The sequence below is a fragment of the Dromaius novaehollandiae genome, chromosome 2 (assembly GCF_036370855.1).
Source record: "Dromaius novaehollandiae isolate bDroNov1 chromosome 2, bDroNov1.hap1, whole genome shotgun sequence".
Lineage (NCBI taxonomy): Eukaryota > Metazoa > Chordata > Aves > Casuariiformes > Dromaiidae > Dromaius > Dromaius novaehollandiae.
Window position 1 is genome coordinate 3,905,944 of NC_088099.1, and position 21,820 is coordinate 3,927,763.

The following is a 21,820-nucleotide window of genomic DNA, read 5'->3' on the forward strand; positions in this document are numbered from 1 at the left end:
TCCAACAGAGTGACTTTGCTTTGGTTTCTCCTGGTGCTGACATTGCATGGATCTCTTGCAGTGACTGATTACCATTTACTATATGTTTTCAAGGTATGATATTCCCACTACGCATATGTTCTTATGACTGAATATAAGAAATCTGGTCAGGTGTTTGAAGCAGCAGTCCTAGTTCAGCTGGCTTCAGCAGCCCCATATCTCCCAGCCCTTCACCCTGTTTTGGCTACGAGCGCCTGTCCCCATGCCACCCTTTCTCCTCTTCTGGTACAGATGTCTGTGCAGGTGTGGTGCAGCTGGTTCAGTGGTGGTCTGGCTGAGAAAAACTCATAACTAAACTAGGGCAGAGTTGCTTTTCGGCTGAATCAGTTCCCTTTACCAGTCCATCATTTGACCACTCACATGCCTCTCCAGCATGAGAGGGCATTTGCTTTAGCCAGCCTTTCTATGAAAATATCAGTCATCAAACTACAGGCTAGATGTGCACTGTGCTGATATGAGAGAAGGGCAGTAGAGAAGCTGACAAATACATGTCTGTTCAAGTCCTGATATAGTCTCACAACTTTTCTTTTCTATTACTATTCCCTCAAAAGCTCTCTTACATGATGTGACTTTAGGACCTACTCTTACCTAGCTGAGGTATTAATCAGTTCAGATTTTTTTTTTATTCAACTCTCTGAAGGAGTGTCTGAGTGGAGAATAAGTATGAAACTCCATGAATGCAACAGAGGAGAAAAAACACCATGAAAATGTTTGTCTCACTGCCTGCTACTGGTCCTCAGCCCCAAAATCTCTCCATCAAACTTGATGTGCTCTTTGAGCAACAACATTTTTTATGGATCTGGCTGGGCTTGATCTGAAAACTTCAAAATCCCCTACTTTCCATGGAAATTTGTCCTAGTGGATAAACATCAGCCTGTTAAAATGCTGTGCTTTAACTGATTTGAACTACTCTGGCTTCAGTTTGCAGCCAGTCATCATTATGCCTTTCTTTGATAGATTTAAGAGATTTGAGTACTCAGCATTTCCTCCCTGGAGCAGCCTTCATCTAGTGCAAAGTGATGCCACAGGCCTCTTTTTGATATGCTAAACAAACGGAGGTTTTTTCAAGCTCTCATTGTAGCAAATAGGTGGTGACACCCTAGTGGTGACACCACTCTGTACCTCTGACACAGGTTCGTGGCTAGAGTTAAGCTTTAAAGAACAGTGTGAGGTTTAATTCTGCTGCTTCTAGGTATTTGAGGCTGCAGACACCTTTGGATTAGCCGGTAGGATTCAGCCAGCTTTTAGCCAATATATGCTAAGAATAAGCAAGGCTGAAACACTTGGAGTGAGTCAAAGGCTTTCTTGTGCTCTGGAGTTGGATAGAGCAGTTCCACCAAAGAGACAGACAGTGCCTGATGGATGCATCCAATTTTAAAAGTACGACCGAAGCACTAGGAATAAAGTCTGTTGCAGCTTACCCAACTGATTGGCCACAAGGAGAATTAAGTTGTGTTAGCGCTGTTAAATATAGACAGTATCTGCACGCACGAGCCCTCCGTGCCCTGGGCTCTGCTGAGCCAAGTGGCAGAGGCTCAGCTGCTAGGTCAATGCCAGTCGCACTGTAACCTCCTCAAATCTATAGACATAAACTGGGTCTGTGGGTGGCTCATGCCCTCCCCATGCGTTAAATCCTCAGGGAGTTTTGATTTTTGGGACACTAGAGGAGGCAGTCACCTTTCCCTGCAAATTTCACCCCAAGGCTGTGGTCACCTTGCTCTTTAGGAGCTTGGCAGCAAGTGCACTCATCAGGTCTCAACTAAAGCACGGTGGAGGTGTGAGGAGACAATTTCAGTCATTGAAACGGAAGATTTTCCCAAGTCCTTCCCATGGGGAAACCAGAGAGAAAGCCCATGGGAAAGGGGTGCTGTGTGGATGGTAGATGGAAAGCTGCTTCAACAAACCCTCCGGCAGCTTCAGCCGACAGCTGCTACTGCCCTGCAAGCAGCAGGGCCATTGCCCGGTGCATGACAAAAGGAACGAAGTTAGGCTTTAAATGGAAAAACACTGTAACAGAGCCACTGTGCTCTAAATTAAGCTACAGCCAAGCCAACAGGAGTATTGGGTTTCTCCCCTCATCCTCTTCGCTCTGAAACCAGCTCACAAGCCTCCTGCTCCCACAGGACAGGACAGCCTCACTCGACAAATACCAGATAAATCCCCACGCTTCTCTGGTTACAGACCAAAGGCTCCGAAACCGATCTGCAGGCAGAGGGTTAAGTCCTGGATTTTAAAGCAGCTCATTTGTCAGTGAGAATAGTTATCTCCATTACTAAAAACCAGGGGAACGTTGACTGTGAGGCGCAGCATGCCAGCGAGAAAGAGGGGTATAATCCCTTCATCATTTATCTTTCCCAGTAATGAGAGGGGATCGTTACCTCCCTGCTGCTCAGGAGTGTTGCAAAGGAGGAATACTAGGAGGCTACAAGGTACATGGAGTCACATAATGCTGGAAAGAGCTGAGTTTCCTCCACCCTGACCCTCTCATCACTCCCTGGAAATCAAAATCCAGCTCCAAGCAGGAGCTTGGAACCACCCTTCCAGCAGGGAAGGTGCCGTGGTGCAGTTGGCATGTCTCTGGCAGGGCGTTTCTGCTCCCACACAGCTTCCCAAGAGCAAGTCTGGCTGCTCTGGGAGGCTGGGACTCATCCTGGAGCCCAGACACCTTCTCCTCTACCAACGTCTGATGTTTGATGCTGCCTAGTCTCCAAGAGGCCGGAGACATTGCTTTCTTAGGCATATATATTGGGATTGGTGGCCTTCTGGAGGCGTCTGTCTCCTGGCATCTTATCTCTGATAATATATCCAAGCTGCAGATGCCTAAATGAAACCCATAAATCCCGGGTTTTATTCCTGGCTGGATACATAATCCAAGTTTCACCAAGGTGCAGCACGAACACAGTGTTCCCACCAAACATCTCCAGTTCCTGCAGCGCCTCATTGAGCTGGGCCTTTTCATTAAACCCCACTGCTCTTCCCACCCAGTTTGTCTGCCACTAGAGAGGGGGGTCTGGCCTCAGCTGGTGTGCCACAACTTTTGGTAACCTGCCAGATGGTTGACAAAAATATCATTAAAACCAGCACAAAGCCATAAAAACGGCCCTTAATCATAAAGCAACAGCACCGGGGCAATAAAGCACAGAGGCATCCCCCGTGCCAAGGAAGGCACGCTGGTCACATTTAAAATAAATCTTATTATATTAGAAATCAAGAGTTTTTTTTTCTAACTTTTTTTTTAATAATATCTATAAATTAAAGCTAAATGATTTTTATTGCCACGATTCCCACAGCCTCATGAAAAACTATCCCAGAACCCTCTATCTATATCAGACTTTTCATCCACAAAGCTCACGATTTACTCCACACAAAATAATAACAATAATACGACAAAGCAATAACAAACAGTCTATTCCAGGCCCCAACGGCGAGATCTGTATCGCCTCCGGCCCCAGCGGCGCCGGGCCGCACAATGGAGCCTATTGTGCCTCCGAGCCCCAGCGCGGCAAGCAGAGCTGCCGTCTCGGCCCGAGGGAAGCGGAGGAGCTCCACCACGGATGGTGCTCGGAGAGAAGGTTTTTTGGGGATGGAGTGGGCAGGAAAGGGGCTGGATTCTCACTGGGGAGCGAAGTGCTGTGCTGCGGGAGATGGGCTTGAGCGTCTGCTCTAAGCCAGGAGGACCGCGGACAGGGGTGGTGGCAAGCACCAAGGTTTCAAGGTCTTGGTCCCCTCTCAGTGCTGGTGGCATCGCTCCACGATGAGGCCCCCACACTGGATGGGCAGGAAGGCTTGGAAATGGAGAACTCTTCCCCAAACATCAAAAATTTGCAATTTTCATTGAAAAAGTCCCAGTGATGTGGCAGTGGCAGCTCAGCGGCCCTCATGCCCCCAGGTCTGCCTGTGCCCCCCTCGCCGGGACACGGGGACAATTTTCTCTCCTGCTAAGGCTGCTTGATGTATTGCTGCGGCTGGCCATAAACCGAGCAGCCGTCGATAAACCACACTCTCTACAGGCCCTCGGAGCATGACAAATTGTGTTTCTGGGCTTATCAGTGCCAATCTCTTAATTACTTTTCCTCTAAGCGCACAGTAAATTGTGCCAAGGTCTGACGAGCCAGGTTCCTCCAGGCAGGGACTGAGCGCAGAGCAGCGACACGAGGACGCAGACTCCCGGCGCGGCAATGCCCGTCAGGGCTGCCGGCTCCTGCCTGCCCTCCACCAGGGACTGCACCAGCAGCAGGTTTTCCCCGACCGTCATCCTACCCCACGTGAGAGGGGATGGATCCAGCTGCATCAAAAGACCTTTAGCTGGGCGGTTCCCGCGGGGTCCAGATTGGCTCTCTGGAGCTCAGGATATTGGATCCTCCTAAAGCAGATGACCCACACAGGTATTTCTAAAAACTGGGGTTGCTTGCCTGATTTCTCTCCTCTGACCATACAGGGAGCCCAGAAGATGCTTGAGGAGGTCCGTCCCAGCACGATGTCTCCCTGATCTTGGCAAAAGAGTTTGGCCCAAGGCAAGTAGAAGAATCACAGGGAGCGTTAAACCGCCCCGTTTAACAACCCCAATTAGCTCATTCCCATCCCTCTTACAGAGAGTCATGGATTGGGAAAGCTCAGCGAGCTGGTCTGGGCGCAGGAGGCCTCTGAGGAGATGGGATGGGAGAAGGCCCTCGGCGGGGCACTGCCTGGGGGCTCAGGTTCGAGCCTGTGTTTTTGCCGTAGGTGTCAAGCTCATCTCCCAAATATCAGCTGCTGGCCATCGGCATCTGAGCTACTCCCTGCACGCCGGCTCTGAGCAGTGGGGAGAGGCAGGGGATCCCCGAGCTGGCTGTTAGGAAACGGGCAGAGGTTTCTAGAGGTGTTGCAGCCTCTGGAGGAGCCCAGAGTGCCTCGCTCTGATTTAATCATTATTTGGTGATGCTTAAGGAAGGGAGGAACCTCACCTTGCTGCTCGCCTCCCCCCTTCGTGGGGGTGATGGGGGCTACACCTTCGGCAAGGCTGGCGAGGTTCAAACGGGGGTACCGAAGCCGTGAAAATGCACCAGGAGAACAGGAAAGGAGCAGCTTTCCCCGGGCTCTGGGTGACTGCTGCCCTCAACGTCCCCGAATCCCAGGCCGTGGACCCAGGGCCGTGGGAAACTTCCCCTCGGCGGTCACTAGAAGAGGGGCCCCAGCGAGCTCGGCCCCCCAGACCCGGGAGAGGCCGGACCAGATCGCCTGGTTTCACGGGGGACATTTTTCGGTCCCTAAAGCAGAGGCCTGGGGCGCTGGCTGCGTCCTGTACAGAAGCCCCCGCTGCCCCCGGGCCGCGACTCCCAGCCCCGACGGTAAATTTGGCTGCTGCCCCGGGTCCGCTCCGGCAGCTGCCGTGACAGACAGCTCCTGAACCAGCCCCCCTCCGCAGCGCTGCTCTAAAATAAAAATATCTCCTGCCCGCTCCGCTCCACTCCCTGCTAAACTTACTCCAGGGGCAAGGTGGGGGGCCGCGCACCCGGAGCCAAGCCGGCCCCCAGACGGCCGCCGGACGGACAGACGGATGCAATAGGGAGGCCGGGGGCCACTCCACCACCCTCCCTGGCTTTCCCCCCCCCTTTCCCCCCCGTCTTGACACCCCACTTAGCAGTGCCGGCCGCTGGATCCCGACAGGGTCTCCCGGTCGCTCGGCTCCGGGGGGGCTGCTGCGCTCGGCTGCCCGCCGCTCAAGGTCAGTCGTGGGGACCGGCGTGGGGACGGGGGGGGGGGGACACCGGCGGGTGGGGATGGAGGGCTGCACCTGAGCCCGCCTGCAGCCGCAGAGGCAACCCCGCGCTCCGGCACGCCGCCGCGGCTGGAGAGCGATTACGGAGCTAAAATTGGAGCGGGCTGCGCGCTCTGCAGCAGCTGCGGCAGCCCCCGGCCGCCGGGGCCCCCGGGAGCAGCCTCGCGCTGTTAACCATCTCCTCGCCCCCCTACCCCACCGTGCCACAGCGGGGAAAAGTCTTGCTGAGCCCGGAAAGGAGGTCGAAGCCCTGTAAAGCAGCACCCTTGCCAGCCCCCAGCACCCCGCAACGGGCAGCGGCGCTGCAAAGCGGTGGCAGCTTGCCCGTAAGCAGCAACGTTGCGCTAGAGCCTGTCCAGCCCAGCGGGTGCTGCGACGGGAGATTTAGGCAGGACCGAACGGGGATGTGGTTGCAAGGAGAGGCCAAGCCCGGACTGAAAGGCACTGCCAGCACCCCATTCCCATGTTAGCCACAAAATGAGGCGCCGCGGGCATCGCTGTGCATCGACACAGCTCCGGGCTTTGCAGATGCACCGGCATGTGCAGGTGCATCGATACCTGCCCGCATGTCCCCACGGCTGGCACACCCCGTCCCAGCACCCTGGGGTGGCCGCGATGCAGCAGGGCGGCGAGCGCCCGGGCCGCCCCCGGAGCATCATGTCCCCGCATTTCGGGATGCGGTGGGTAAAGGCAGGACTGCTGGGCTACGGGGAGGGGGAAAGGAGCACTTGGCTAAAGGGTGGATTTTGCCCCAGTTGTGGGCCCTGGAAAGGGGGGGATGTATCTGGATGGCCACAAAGCCTCTCACCAGCAGCCCCAGGAGGGCTCAGCTCAGCTGAGCCCAAAGCCAGGCTCCTTGCTGGGATTTTCAGCTTGTTTTAGCAGCAGCGTTGTTCCCTGCACCTGGGTTGTCATTGCAGTGATCAGCTCCAGGTGAAACCACTTTCTTTTAAGGGGCTCACCAAGGCCAGGAAAACACTGCTTTCTCACTTTTTTTTTCTCTCCCTGTCCCCCTCCCCACTCCCAGGTCAAGATTTGCTTCCCCCCGGCCACGGGACCGGTGAGCCGCCGCGATGGGGGTTAAAGCAATGCTCCCCAGCTACGAGCTGGGGTTTTACGCTCTCACCTTGACGTGCGCCGTGGTGTACAGTGGCAGCGGGATCTTCGAGGCCTCGAGAGGTGACTTCCCTCATCCCCCGGGGCGTGAGAGCTGGGGAGGCCGTGGGAGAGGGACCGCACGCGTGAGCCAAGGTGACCTTCAGGTGGGCACCTGTAGATAACAGCGTGGCCAACCCAGCTTTAATTTTTGCAGACAGTATCTTGGGAAGCCCTTGCATCTGACCCTGAAAGGGTTAAATATCTGCCTCCCTTCATAAATACCCCCTCAGCCCCCATTTCCATGGGTCAGAGCAACAGGGCTGTGCATGGGTCTGCTCTCCAGCCAGCATCCTAACAAGGCCCAGGGACCACTTCCCAAACTTGATTTTTTTTAATCTGGGAGGCGGAAAAACGCAGACCTGCAACCCTCTGCACAGGATCTGCTAGGGATCCCTGGGAGGATGCGATGCACAACGGCTTTGCTGGAAATTGGTGCGGAAAGCATTGAGGTTGCTGATCCCTGTGGTTTTCCATGGGAATTCTTCTTTTGCAGACAGCATGAACAGAAAGGCCTTTCGGGATGGCATAAAACCGGGCTGGCATTACTTCGGCAGGAAGATGGTAAGCGGAGTAAGGAGCGGAGTAAGGATTTCCTAGGGCGACATGGTTAGTGCTGACTGCTGGAGAAGCAGAGATGGTTTTTCTGCTGCTGACACACATTTGCAAAGTCCATGTGACCTTTTTTCCCCCCCTCTTTTCAGTGTGGCCTTTAAAGGACCTTTAAAGAAGTCAGGGAAACATTAGCCCTGCAGCACAGCAGATGTGCTTCCTTGCATGCACCTAGAGAGACCAGCAATCTCTGCAAATCTTTCCCTGGGTTTTATGACCGAGCTGAAGTGCTTGTCAGCCCTCGGGTGGAAAATGGGAAAAACGGGCTTGGAAAGCAGTGTGACGATGAGGTGCCCTCACAACGTAAATGCCCGTTCAGCCCTCGGTGAGACAGGCACCCGAGGGCCAAGGCTGGCAGGGGGTGAAGGCTCCGGGCAGTAAGGCACCCTGCTCTGCTCCTGCAGGACGTGGCAGATTTCGAGTGGGTGATGTGGTTCACCTCGTTCAGGAACTTCATCATCTTCGCCCTGTCAGGGCACGTCCTGTTTGCCAAGATCTGCTCCATGATCATGCCGCAGGTGAGCGGGGGACCGGGGTGGTGGATTTAGGAGTGCAAGGATGATGCAGAAGAAGAGGGTCCTTGAAGGTGGTGGGGGGAATCTCTGCATCCGTCTGTCTGTGGGATGCTCAGGATTCATCCACTGTTGATGGATATTTGTTTCTTGCACTCCATGTGGGCATCATCCACAGACCTGCCTTCTTGCACTCAACATGGCATTGGGGTTGCAAGAACATCTGGATTTGATCAGCCACTGGGAGACCAAGAGGCAAAAACTCACCAAGCCTCTGCAAATCCAGGCCAGGATGGAGGCTAAATACGTGATCTGCTGGGGAGCAGCAAAGGTGGTTTGTGAATGTGAGGGAGTGGGACCAAATGGCAGTGGTGGGAGTCAGATCCAGTGCAGGCTCCCTGTGGGGGGGAACTATCACCCCCATGCAGCAACCCAAGATGGAGCTGGACTGCAAGAGATTTTAGTTTGTGATTTTAGAAACGTAGTGGTTCTTCCAGTCCCATTTCCTGGGTAGTTTCTCACGGGATCCATGGATGCCAGCAGCTACATTAAATAGCTTCATTAGCTGTGATCTGAGAGAGGGTTGGGACTTTCACGGAGCTGATCTTGGAGGGGACCTCTCTCCCCTCGCAGCACCGGGCCGTGGTGTACATGCTGTATGGGCTCCTGGCCGTGCTGGGCAGCATGGGGCTCGTCTACCTCATGATCGTCCTCTCCCACTGCGTCATCCTCTACTCCGTCTCGCTGGCGAAGCAGAAATGGCTCTGCTATGTGGCCGGGCTCTGCTGCCTCGCATCCTTCAAGATGGAGCCCTTCAGCTCTTGGCAGGTAGGTGCTGTCTCAAGCCATGTGTCTGCCTTGTTTCCAAGCCAGTCGTGTCCCTCTCCTTGGATTTACCTCCAAGGAGGTCTCCCATGAGCCCTGAGCAGTTCTGGCTCTGTCACAGTCTCCGTGGGGTTCAGAGTACCACGCACTTAGGAATAATCTCGCGGGGGCTGTGCCCTGCTTTGGAGGCTTCATGACTGGAGCCCAAGACACCTGGGTCCTCCTCGCTGCTTGGACAACAGCCTGCCAAGTGGACCCAGGCAAGATATGTGGCTGCCCTGTGCCTCAGTTTCCCTACCTGTAACACAGTACCGGGGGTGGGTTCAGTGACATCCATACCTATCTCATATGCCTCTGCCTAGTTAAAGACTTCTGCCCTGCTGGCAGGCAGAGGACCAGGAAGGGCCTTATGAGGCCGTATGGTCCCTTTTTCCACCCAAGGACGGACAGTGTTACCTGCCCTTGCCCATCACCCACCCCCTGCACGGTGCTTTCCCACTGCATCAGGCTTGTGCTGCCTTTTCTTGGACCCCAGGGAGGGCTCCATCCTACCCCTCCCCAGGACACGGGCTGCGGTGAAATTCCTGTCCTGGAGCAAAGCCTACGTGTCCCTGCAAGACAGCACACCTGGGCCCGGCGGGCAGCTGCCACCAGGCTCTGCCCTCCCTCTAAGCCAGCTGGGAGCCAGGTAACGCAGCTCGGGGCTGGGTCCGAGGCTGAAAACCCCACTGGCCCCAGCGCCGTAGCTGCTGCAAGCCCAGCTTGGTGAAGACGCGGCTGAGAGGATCCACCACCTCCCGGCTCCTCTGGGATGCAAAAGCATCAAGCTCCAGTTTTATCATTCTAACAGCTAAGGCTAATTAGCCATGGGAGCAATTTGTGTCAGAGTAATTGGAGACTTTAAACCATTTCCCCGTGAGCGGATGCCTTTGGAAAAGTGAGGATGTGCAGAGGTGCTGCATGGTGGTAACGCTTCATTTCTCACCTAGAGCGGATTTGTAACGGAAGCTTTTGATCTTCAAGATGTCCTCTTCTACGGGGGAAGTGGCTTCACCATCATGCGCTGCATCAGCTTCGCACTAGAGAGCTGTGAGAGGAAGGAGGGCATCTACTCCGTCTTCGACCTCCTCAAATATAACTTCTACCTTCCCTTCTTTTTCTTTGGGCCCGTCATGACATTCGACCGGTTCCATGCTCAGGTGAGTGTCCCAGGCATCTCCCAGGGCCGGGCCACAAGGGGACCATTCCCCTCGGTGCTGTGTTTAGTTGCTTGGTTTTAACGCCTACCAAAAGAGATCGTTTACCACAGTGGAGGTGCAAATAACTGCAGACCCTGCTGCATTCGTGTAGGCTGTGGATGTGGTCCAGGCTCCACAATGGTGCCCTGATTTAGGGGAGGGGCACAAACTAATGGCACTAAACTAAAGAATTTCTCAGCAATTTGCGCCTCGTGGGCATCTAGCCATTTCCTACAGTAAGACAGATATTGTTGTGATGAAAACGCCACGCTGAGTTTGAGCAGGGATGGATTTAGTGCTTGTCCGTGCTCACTAGGCAGCTTTGCATTCCACCACTCAGTGCCTCAGTTTCCCCTCTGACAACTGAAAATACACCTGCCTCCATGGAGGGTTGTACAAGCATGAAGATTAGCCTGGTAATCTTCTCTGGGTTCAGGAAACACAAGCTGTGCTTGCAGCCAAGAGCAGATGGTTCACTGTCTGCACGAGTTGCCTGCAGAAATTTCCCACCACGTGCTACTACCCCAACAGCTCTGTGTTCCCCTTCCCTGCAGTGCCCGGGAACCGTGGTGTGAGCTAGATGTCTGATACCTGTTGGCATCTATCCGTGGGGACCTTTGCATGGTGACAGCTGTGAGCACACCTGTGTGACAGCATGGGTATCCTCATGTCCTGTGTTTTCACTCGGAGGCATTCTCATCTAGCTGGTTTACGCTAGGAGCAAGAATTTCTAGAGCTGGTCTGTGTGTCTTAAGATCAAGGTGTTTCTCTAGAAATGAGCAAGTCTGGGTGGAAGGAGTTTTATAGCAGGTTGTTTTTCAGCTACCTTATGGGGCTGCTTCTGCTCCCCATGAAAGGCTCAGGTGGCCAGAGCCCCTGTCCGTATTGCAGAAGACCAAGAAGGCTTTTGAAAGGCAGGTCCCAATAGCACTGGAGATCTTATCGGAGGAAGCCCAGCCTGGGACCAGCTGACCTCTGAGGCTGTTTCATACTGAAGGATCAAACTAAATGGCAGCTCTCTCTCCTTTCTCACTCTTCTCATCTCAGCATCCTTTTACATCATTGATGGATCTCCACCAGCAAAGCAAAACTTTACTGACTCTAAAGAGAAGACCCTCTTGCCTGGTCAGCAACGGTGCTGGGAAGCCCATCTACCAATTACCATGTCCCTTCTGTTTCCTTTTAAAGAATAATAGTTAAATAGAATTTATGGACCACAGCTAACATCTAGACACAAGAGCGTTTTAGAATTCATGTATTCGGAAGAATAGCTAGCCAGTGCCCAGGGCAGGTGAGAGCAGCCAGGGCATCCCTGGTGCAGAGGCAGGAAGACTCAAGTCTGACCAAAGGCTCACCCAGTCCAGCACCTTGTCTGAAAAGCTGGCCTAACGTGGTTGTCAGTGTGGTGGACAATGTAAGAAAGGGTCTGCACTGGTCTTGTTCCCTGCAGCAAGCCTGGGGAGCCTTCCTGTACTGGAGTTTGCACTGGACTGTCATGTTTAATTGCCTGGCTGAAGCCATCCTCCAAACTTGTCTCTCTCCCTCCCAGCCTCCACAACTCCCCATGGCTCTGAGTCCCGCCACTCCTGCATGACCTGTATGGTTATGCACCATCTTCTGATTTGCTTTTCAAACTTGCTGCTGGAAGGGTTCTCCATTTGAAAATGCCTGGAGAGGAACTGATAACCCAGGCAAGGATCTGGTGATCCAGAAGGTTGTATTGTGGTGGCATCACTTGAATGGGGATCAGCGCAGATCAACTCTGATTAGCTTGTAGGTGAGGAGCTGGGTATCTTATCTGCTAGCCATGCAGCTGCTGTTACTGCAGGACAAGAGCTGATCTGAGTCCTGCTGATGCAGGACACAACTGCCTTGTGCTGCCTGTTGCAAGGATGGGACCACATCCCTGGCTGTGACTGGGGACAGGATCAAGATCCCTTGGATTTCCCAGATCCATTTAGAAGGAAGTTTGACCCTGAGGATACTAAGGACCTGCTCCAAGTCAGCTCCAGTGTCCCCTGGAAAGGATGCTCGTGGTGCACAGAGCCCATCAGCAGCTGGTTCTCAGCAGAGAAGCAACAGGGACTGCTGGGCTCTGGCCAGGCTCTTCCCCCCCGGCCCCGGCCCCACACTCTTTTACAGCCACCAGCGGAAATGCTGAGGGCACCTCCTGTCTTATCCTGAAGTTCGATCTTTCCGGCTGTGATTTATCTGTCAGGACAAAGTCCCAGTGAATGTGGCTCCGGCAGCCCCGCTGTCCAAGCACTCCCAGAGGGGCTGCAATGCCCAGAGGTACCCTTCTCACCCCGTACTATCTTTCTTTCCTCAGTTCCCATCAGTCTCTCCTGCGAGACAGTCGCAGCCTCCAGCGCAGGCAGCCCTGGCTTCTCCTAACACCACTGTGAGCTGTCTATAAATCGTGGCATTAAACTCGTGGCGCCTGCAAGACCTGAACTTCTATTGCCCTGCAAGATTTAATCTGTTCTTCTTTCCTGCTCCTTTTTGCAGAGCCATAAACCAGGGTGTTTATCACCACTTAATGTGCAATTCTCCCTCTTCTTTTTACAACACCTCCCTTAAAGGCAGAGGGAGCAAGTCCCCAAGTATTTTCCCCCTCCAGCCAGTGGCCCTGTCTTGGCCTGGCCACCACTGCCATCTCCTGGCTAGATCCCCCCTGCACTGCTGGAGCTGCAGCTAATTGCAGAGGCTATACAAACTGCCCAGCAGAAATTATGGGGTAGAAAGATCGAGTCCCTTCTCCACCATGGGGTGTGGGTGACCCAGTTAGGGGACAGCTCTGTCTCTTTGGCTCCTCATGGTGCTACCCTTTGGTGGACCCTTTGCTAACCATGCATCCCTCCCATACACAGTGGGACCTTGTCTATAGGAGGACTGGGTGGTCCCAGTTGGGCTGAAGAGATGCCAGTGAGCAGCACTGGTCTTGGTGGGGGGGTCCCTGGCTCATCCCCTAAGCCAAACACCCAGTAACACCACGTGCCATGGGCTGAACCCATGTAGTGCCACAAAGTCGGTCATTGGCCATGTGCATTCAGGCTCCACGGGAGCCAAGCTGAAGCTGGATCTTCCTTATTGGGATCTGGGGAACAAATTCACCTCTGAAGGGCTGGAAGTGGGTGTGTGGGAACAGCCCCAATCTCAATGAGATGGTGGCAGGGTGCTGTGGCCACGCACAGAAATAAGGACAGGAGCTGATGGGAGCAGGGGGGTCATGCCCTGTGATACAAGTGGGAAACCATCACCGGTGGGAAACTGAGGCCCCACGTCCACTCGTGTGTGTCTGTGCCAGAGCCCAGCCTCCCTTGGCAGATCCTTGGTTGCTCTTCACCTTGCTGGAGCCCTCCCTGGCATTCCTGGGGCGGTGTCGGCTGCAGGGATAGCTGCCTGCCGCAGCTCGCCCCGGCCAGATTGACCGCTTGCTTCAGCTCAGGGTTTAGAGGCCTCTTCATTTCCTTAAAGCAGGAGGGTCTTAGGTGCACTCTGCATATAACAGAAACGAGCAAATCTGGCAAAGGCTTTAATTCCCGGGAATCATCTGGTTTCAACGATTGGGCTATTGCGGCAGCTTGCAGATTACTTTCTGAGAACTCCACCTCTCACGAGGAATAAAAAGAGTAATAAACATAAGAGGATTTTGGATACAGCAGCGATTTTTATGGCAATGCAGGGAAGCGAGGCCATCAATCTGCCCAGTGTAATCCGAAAAGCTTACTCTGACGATTTTCATATTACAACGTCCAGAGACATGACAGCTCCTGGAAGCAAAGCCTGGCCCATGCTTGCACAGGGCACGGCAGAGAGAAAAGCCCCTTCAATCAGGTCTCAACTGACTCCGGATGGCCCCTTGAGCAGGCTTCCCTTTCATTTACAAGACAGCTCCCTGCAGCAGAAGCTCCGGAGACCATCAGACATCCTCTTCCTCCTCCTCCGAAATGACTGATCTCTACCTAGCCTAAAGTAATGGGCAGTGTGTGCCCACCTCACCCAGGCAAGGGTCTCCAATGGGACTCCAGCCCCTGCTTCCAGCTGCTCCCAAGGCTCATGGATGTCTTTTCCAGGATGCAGCTGCAGCATCCTGTAGATGAGATAGGTATGGGTGCTTGCTCCCGCTTTGTGACCTCTGCAAAGGGCCACCCTCAAGCTAAGCTGGCTTTCTGAGCACGTACCTGTGGATAAATCCTAAACCCCAGATCCCTGATGGGTCTGATTTTCTCCAGATGAAGGAACTTTCTGCCCAGTTTCTCCTTCAGTTCAGCCCTTTCTTGGTTTGCTGTCCTGACAGGTGAGCACGCGAGAGCTGCGGCGCAAAGATGACGAGATGAGGAACATCCAAGTCCATGCCCTCCTCCATGTGGGGGCCATCATTGCTGTGGACATCTTCTTCCACTTCTTTTACATCCTCACCCTCCCCTCCGATCTGAAGTTTGTCAACCGCCTCTCGGACTGGTCCTTAGGTGAGTGGCTGTGCAGAGACATGCTCACACGTGTAGCTGGCTTCAAGGCAGCAGTGAGTGGTTCAGATCTTCTGCCCTCTCTGTTGAGACACCTTGTCAGTGCCTGCGTTAGGCAGGTTTGAGTAGCTCCTCTTCTTCCAGTTGGTGATACACAGAGACAGATTCTTCTTGCAGGTTGACAGTGAAAGAGCACAAGAAAAAGGATGCAAGTTGCAGCAAGAGAAAGTTTGATTGCATATAAGGATCTTTTTTTATAAAAAGAATGTTTAAACACTGGAACAGGGGCTCTGAGAGGTTATGGAGTCCCCAGAAATGGCAATATTCAAAACTCATACAGACAAGCTCCTGAGAAACCTGATCTAGGTTCAGATTTGGCCCTGCTCTGAGCGGGGTGGACTAGGGACCTCCAGAATCCAAATTCTCAGGATGAAAAGCGGTAGCTGTGCTAGCATTCAGCTGGCAGATGGGTAGTGGATTTCAGCTGCTCAAACACGTGCCTGTTGGCAGCATTTGAGATGCAGTAGGGTGTCTGACTGCCGTGCAGGGCTGGCAGAGGGGAAGTCAGAGCTGGAGGAAACCTGTGCCTCTCTGGAGTGGTAGCTGGAAGCCAGGCAGGAAATCCTAGTGCATCTAGAACAGCAGTAGACATTTATTTAGGCTGTCCTAAGAGATCTGGATGGACTGACTGACTGAATATACGTGTCACTTCAGAAGCTGAGTGGCTCCACAGGCTCCACTGACTCTATCAGCCGGATCTTCATTATCCATAGTGGAAGCTCAGGCTCACGGCTCACATTGAGACATCATGTGGCTATTAGTCTGTGAGCTGAATTCCACCAAGATTCTTTTTTTAGCCTCTGTTTGTAGAGAAATTTGAAATCTTTGGTGCACAGGGATCACTTTTCCATCGTCAGACACCTCTCCAAGACAGATGTTCTGGCCCCTGCACTGCTGCAGGATCACTGTTGTATCTATGGCCACAAGGAACTTGGGGAACATTTCCATGGAGGTGTCAATAAAATCTCAGAGGTCAGAGTTGAAAACTGTGATGAGTTTGTCATTGTTTAACAAGCCACAGAGGAGAAGAAAGAGCTTGTGAGGGAGGAAATGAGATCTGTGTGACTCTCTCAGACTGCTAATACCAACAAACAGTTCCCTCCAAAATCTCAAGCAGGTATTATCCTTTGATTTAAGCTTCTTAACGGGCTACTTAGTTTTAAAAGCTCTGTTGGTCCCAGACAGCATTAAACTCTTCCCTTGCTGCCACGTTTGTTGCAATAGACTACACTATCCCATGGCACCCCAGATCCCCCAGAGTCCCGAAGGTGATACATCCCGTGCTCCTCTTCACCTGCTTGACTCCTATTTTTGCTCCAGCTGGCCTGGCCTACTCCAATTTGGTGTATGACTGGGTGAAAGCTGCTGTCATGTTTGGAGTTATCAACACTATCGCCCGACTGGACCACTTGGATCCACCACAGCCCCCCAAATGCATCACCATGCTCTACGTCTTTGCAGAAACGTGAGTAGTCCTCGTAAAAGCGTGAACAAAGGCAGCACATTCAATCCAAAAGAAATGTGCATGGAGGGGAGGAGGTCTTGGCTGTGCTTCGGAGCAGCTGGCATACATGTTAGAAATTGGCTAGGTTGAATAGTCTATTCTGAACGTACAGCCTAGACCTGGCCACAGCCCAGGGAAAATCTTCTTGGGTGAGGAGCAAAGGATAACAAGGGAGATTGCAACCAACAGCAGCCCATAGAACATGTGCAGGGAAGGACTAGTCCTATCAAAAATGCTGAAAATGAGGTTTTAGGTGTACCTCTCCAGGTGACTGCATGCCTTCTCTGGATGACTGTTGAGTAAAAGGCAGCCATTAACCCTTGTATTTTAACATGTTTTTTATGGTCTGTATTTTAGGCACTTTGACAGAGGGATTAATGACTGGCTATGCAAGTAAGTCTCTAATGAATCATCTCCAAGGTGGTTTGGAGCCTTCTTTCACACAGCAATGAAGCATTAAACATTGTTCATCCCAAAGTCTAGGCATCCTTTCTTCTAGGTACATCCCACTTGGGTATGGAGAAAGATCTGGTCTGTTTATCCCAAAGAATATTGAATTAATCAACACAAAGTGCAACAGCCTTCACAGGGAGGAATAACAGAACCCTGTCTCAAAATACCCTCTAAGCTTGGGAGGTTTAGTGTTCCCTAGAAAGCGGAAGCGTCAAGTTTATATTCCCTCAGGAAGAAAAGGGAATTGAGCCCAGGTGTCCCATATCCTGAATAATAAGGGTGGTTTGAGCTGCATCTACAACTCCCTCAGCCTTTCAGCTCTCTTCAGCCATGAGGGCATGCCAGCAAACCTGTACTGCAAGTGATGGCTGCTCTGTGCTGAAATACTGTGTACCAGGAGGTCTAAGATAACCTGCGATTCTATGGATCCCTGTGTTTTATCAACGAAGGAGGGAAAGGGTGGTATTTTGTCCTCAGAGGAGCTATTGGTTTGCAAGGAACGTAAGCAATGAATAGCGGGACTGTAGTCAAAATCAGTTTATTGCTAGAACTTGTCACCCAAAACTTACTTGCTCTCTCACTATGGCAGTCTAGAGCCACCCGTCTGTGAGGAGCTTGTGGTGGATCAGTGCGGGAAGAGGGACTCCTGAGGGTTGCCCTCCACTGCAGGGAGGACCAACTGCTTTCTTTTGCATTAGGTACGTGTACGATCACATCGGGGAGAACCATGATAACGTTGTGAAGGAGCTCATGGCCACTATCTCCACCTTTGCCATCACCACCCTGTGGCTGGGGCCCTGTGAGATCGTTTACATCTGGTCTATCTTCAACTGCTTCGGCCTCAACTTTGAGCTATGGGTGCAGAAGTTCTTCCAGCGGGAACCCTTTGCCAAAATGGAGGTGAGGAGCTCGGCTGCAAGGGGATGGGAAGATCAGGGGGTCTGGGGTCAAATTTTGGTCCCGGAAAACATCCCTGTCTCTAGGGAGCTTGAACTTGTTTATACAAATGGGATCCATTTTCAGCTGAGACCCCAGCAGCAACATCCCTGATGTTGTACAGCTGCCATGTCCAGGTCACCTGCCTGGAGATGTGCAGCTCTCTCCATCCTGCTCTGCAGAGTCCCACAGCCTTTAGCACCCTTGCGATCAGCCTGCCAGCTGTGCAAGGGAAGGACAGTCCTGGTTCTGTGCATCCCATCGTTTTATGCATGGTGTCACCCACCTAGATCAAGCTCCCGCCCGGCCCTGTGATGCTTCACAGGGAACATAGGCTGGATGTGGAGCTTTCAAAGGGAAAACAGATGCCCATGAGAACCAGGACTGCAGCCCCAGTGAGGCATCAAAGTAGCACAGATGGGCTCAAAGTCTAAGGTGTGTTCACAGGAGAATGTTTATGCATTTCCATATGGAAATTATTTTTTTCTTGTTCTCTAAACATTTTGGCAGTCTGAGTATTTTTGGTCTGATTCGTGATAAAAACAAATGTTCAGTTACTACAATTAATTCTTTTCCAAACTCTCTAAAGCTCAGTGTCCAATCTTTGTTTGGGACCAAGATGCTTTGGAGACAGGTTGGAAGAAAAACTCGGGAAGCCCGATCCTGGGTATAATTCTATCGTTTGTTTTTTGCCCAGCGTAAACGGTCTAGAGGGCCTAAGCTGATCCAGTAAAGACAACTTTTGAATAAAAACTTCATAGAAAAATCCTCCAATTTGTTCTCCCTGTTGAACTTTTAATCAGATTATAGCACTCTCAGCCAGTGAAATCTTCCTCCCTGGGGCACCACAATTCTCAGCACTAAGTGGCCTGGGGATTCACCGTGCTCTTTAAAGACTGCTATAAACCACTTCCCTTCTCCACTCGCAGCAGCTGCTCCTGAGGATTATGTGCTGGTGACAGTTTCACTCTGCTGCTGTCACTAGTTTACAGCTCTTTTTTTTAATCCCTAAGAAACAGTTTCTACCAGAAGCTTCGAGTGATTTGCACATAGGGCTGATAATAATCCTAGCAAACAACAGCGTTCATCTGCCTTGAGGGACATCTTACCCAAGGCAACAGATCAAGAAAGGAGTTACCAGCCACTACTACTAATACGAAACGATTTCTAACAACTTGGCCCTACATGTGGGACCTCAAAATGCCAGCCCAGAGTCCCAAATGCATTTGAATTGCCCTCAGCCCAGGAGCACAGCAGAAGTTTTACATCAACCTTATGCTGCTTGATCCCACAGACACTAAAGGCTGCTCTAATTTATGCCCACCCATCTGGGATCCCAGCTGGAGTTTGGCTGCTATGAACCAGTGGATCAGCGCATCTCCTTTCCTTACCCCTTCTCCAGAAGGCTGGGAAAGATCTTGGTCACATTTAGCCAGCCCTCGCAGAGCCTGGGGTGCTGGAGAGCACTGTGCTGAGGTCTCCAAAGAACTCAGCGTGGACCTAACTTGAGCCTTGAGGAGCTGTGCTATGTAGGAGCTGGCTCTGTATGGAGCTGCCGGGGTGTCTCAGGACCCATGGCTCACCAGATAAGCTGTCCAGGGATAACTGGATGTGATTACACAGGCTCTGAGAAAGAAAAAAAAAAAAGCAATTCCACCCCTGTAAAAACCAGCCCCATTTTTCTTGATTCTCTGCTCCTCTCCCCTGAACAGGCCAAAATGTCAGAGGCCATGTCTCGGCGGATTAGGGCAGTGTTTGGGGCAGCAAATTTCTGGGCCATTGTCCTCTACAACATCCTGGCCCTCAACAGCCTGGAATTCGCGTTGCTGGTCACCAAGAGACTCCTCCTGACGGGTAAGGTGCTACCAGCCTCCCCAGCGAGGGACCTCGTCTTAATGTGGGACACGTGGGAGTGGAGCTGGGAACTGAGACTTGCAAGTTCTCTTGGGGCAGAGTGGCCTGGCTATTGACTTGGTATGTGACCATCCCAAGCTACCTTGATTCTCATGGGTGGCACCTTCCTCATCTGCAAAATGTGCAGAAAGTGGTTTCTTTCCTCCCACCCTTCTCATGCAAGCTCTGTGGGGCACAAGCTGTCTTTGAGGTGTGTTTTCATAGCTCCTAGGGCAGCAGGGCTCTCTGATTAGGACTTTTTGTGGCAATGGAGAAGTTGCTGTCAACCTGCCAAGGCAGGCTGAGTCCAGTTCTCCCTGGCTGGGAAATTGTCCCCTTGATGGAGAAAGGGATTTGCTTAGCCTACCTCACCTCCCTTTGCTTTAGCAGTTATCCCCGTGTCAGCCTGAAGGTGACAGGTACAAATCTTCCCTCCTAACCCCTCTGCTTCCTAACCATCTGTACTCGATCTCCTCCATCATTAAATATAGCAGTTCATGCTAGGCTCCTATTAAACAATCTTATCTATATGTTTCTTATCAGTAGATGGCGACACTATTTTGAAGTCTGTTCAAAGAGTGCAGGGTATAAATAGCCACCTGGGATCCATGCCCTCCCAGCCCTTCTCTGGGCCAGAAGCTGGCATAGGAAACAGATAATGTGACGCTTTGGGTTCAGTATGCCAGAAGTTCCTGCCAGTTGAGCTAGCTGGCTTTTCCTGGTCGCATTATTCATTTCAGAGGTCCTGTTTTAGCGGGTACAAAGCCTGCGTCTCTCCTCTGCCATGGATAACAGACTTAGGGTTACAAAAGCCGTCACACTCTTCCTAAGTGGAAGGAGAGGTCTCTGGCCTTGGGTTGCTCACCTAGGTGACAAACAGGTGTGTTTCCTTGAATGCACACTATGTCCACGTTAGGTGCAGGACATGGATCAGGTGAGATCTTCAGCATCAACTGGACCCAAAGCTTTGAGAAAGTCGCAACACTGAACAGCAAGGGGTTTTGGCAGGTTGACTGAGCAGAAAGTCAATCACCCAGCCTGAATTTAGGGAGAAGAAAGAGGTTTGTCTGTGGGGAAGGGAATGCTCAAAGCCACTCCAGTGTTTTCCAGCTTTGACTGCAGTCCATGATGCTCTGGTGGATACAGGTACCATTTCATCTAAAATCTGCCCCTGGGGATTTCTCTCCTCTGTCAGTGAAGTTGTAGGGCTGGATCCAGAGTGGAAAATGATGTTGGCCACTGTGAGCTTGTGGGACCTCCCAGCCTGCCTGAGGGGAAGTGGTGCTGGAGAAGAACTGGCCCCATTAAGCAAGCCACCACATGAAGATGACCATGTATCCCTCCATCTTCCAGGTTTCCCTGTCAGCACCTTGTCCATCTGGTTCATCACGTACTGTGGAGTGCAGCTGATCAAAGAACGTGAGCGCGTCCTGGCCATCGAGGAGGAGAAGCACGACAAAGCAAAGCAAGAGTAGAGGAAAGCATCAGCGGGCCTGCCTCCAAACCTCAGCTCCCCTCTGACAACCTCTGTCAGGCCAGCCGCTGACAGGGGCTCTCCGAGCACTCCCGGCGATCAAACTGCTGTCGCTCACCCATGTGTAAGTCATCTGGAAGGTGCACACTCTTGCTGCAGTAAGGATTTTCTGCAAGACATCCACGGGCGTTATGCAGGCTATCCATGTGTGGCAGACTGCTGAGGTGGGCTCCTGACTGATTTCTTTAAGGCCAGAAAGAGCTGTCCTCATTTATCTGACCCTCTGACATATTACAGGCCTAGAGATTTGGTTTCCATAACATCTGGTCCACCAGAGCATTCGGCTCTCCCACAAGACTATGTCTCCCAGAGACTACTCAAGTCCCACTCCTGGAGGTTTTAGGGTGGGCTGAGCACGTAGCTATGAGAAAGGGATTAGTTAGTGCTAAGCCTGCTCTGAGCAGACCCTCTCCAGGTCATTTCCTGCCCAAGCATCACACATTTCTTTCACTACAAGAAATAGTCAACATCCACTGTCAAGTGTTCAACATCTATATTGTGTAGTAAGGATTGTAAAATGGCTCAGTACAATACATACCTACCATGAGGCTAATAAATAAATAAAACAGTCTTTATAGCAAAGGAAGAGAGGTCTAGAAATTGGACATTGAAGAGTAATTATCTCCCCTCTGTTGTCAGCCATGCAGAGTGATGTCTGCTATAATCTCAAACCCTCTGCAGAACCAGTGTTTTCAGTTCTACGTGTCTTGAAAAACTGATTTAATGCCATTCTCAGGTCTAGTTAATGAAAGCGTGGGAGACATACCTGCCTCACAGCCAGGGAACGTCATGTACCAGTCGCCTGTGGAATGGGCACCCTGAAGAAACACAA

General features: G+C 52.0%; 1 protein-coding gene across 1 annotated transcript; it reads left to right on the top strand.

Annotated features, from left to right (window-relative positions):
• The first annotated feature begins 5,367 nt into the window (after positions 1 to 5,367).
• Positions 5,368 to 21,232, top strand: HHATL (hedgehog acyltransferase like). Its single transcript, XM_064505660.1, has 12 exons — positions 5,368 to 5,743; positions 6,825 to 6,976; positions 7,449 to 7,516; positions 7,969 to 8,082; positions 8,710 to 8,904; positions 9,891 to 10,100; positions 14,440 to 14,611; positions 15,989 to 16,133; positions 16,530 to 16,565; positions 17,324 to 17,525; positions 19,274 to 19,415; positions 20,808 to 21,232. The coding sequence occupies exons 2-12, from the start codon at positions 6,871 to 6,873 to the stop codon at positions 20,927 to 20,929; spliced, it is 1,512 nt and encodes a 503-aa protein (XP_064361730.1). The 5' UTR covers positions 5,368 to 5,743; positions 6,825 to 6,870; the 3' UTR covers positions 20,930 to 21,232.
• Positions 21,233 to 21,820: the final 588 nt, after the last annotated feature.

Bases quoted from the DNA above. Each gene is read 5' to 3' on its own strand.
- HHATL (XM_064505660.1), top strand. From the start codon at position 6,871: ATGGGGGTTAAAGCAATGCTCCCCAGCTACGAGCTGGGGTTTTACGCT. The intron at 7,517-7,968 runs GTAAGCGGAGTA...CTGCTCCTGCAG, and splicing joins ATTACTTCGGCAGGAAGATG to GACGTGGCAGATTTCGAGTG. The intron at 16,134-16,529 runs GTGAGTAGTCCT...TCTGTATTTTAG, and splicing joins CTCTACGTCTTTGCAGAAAC to GCACTTTGACAGAGGGATTA.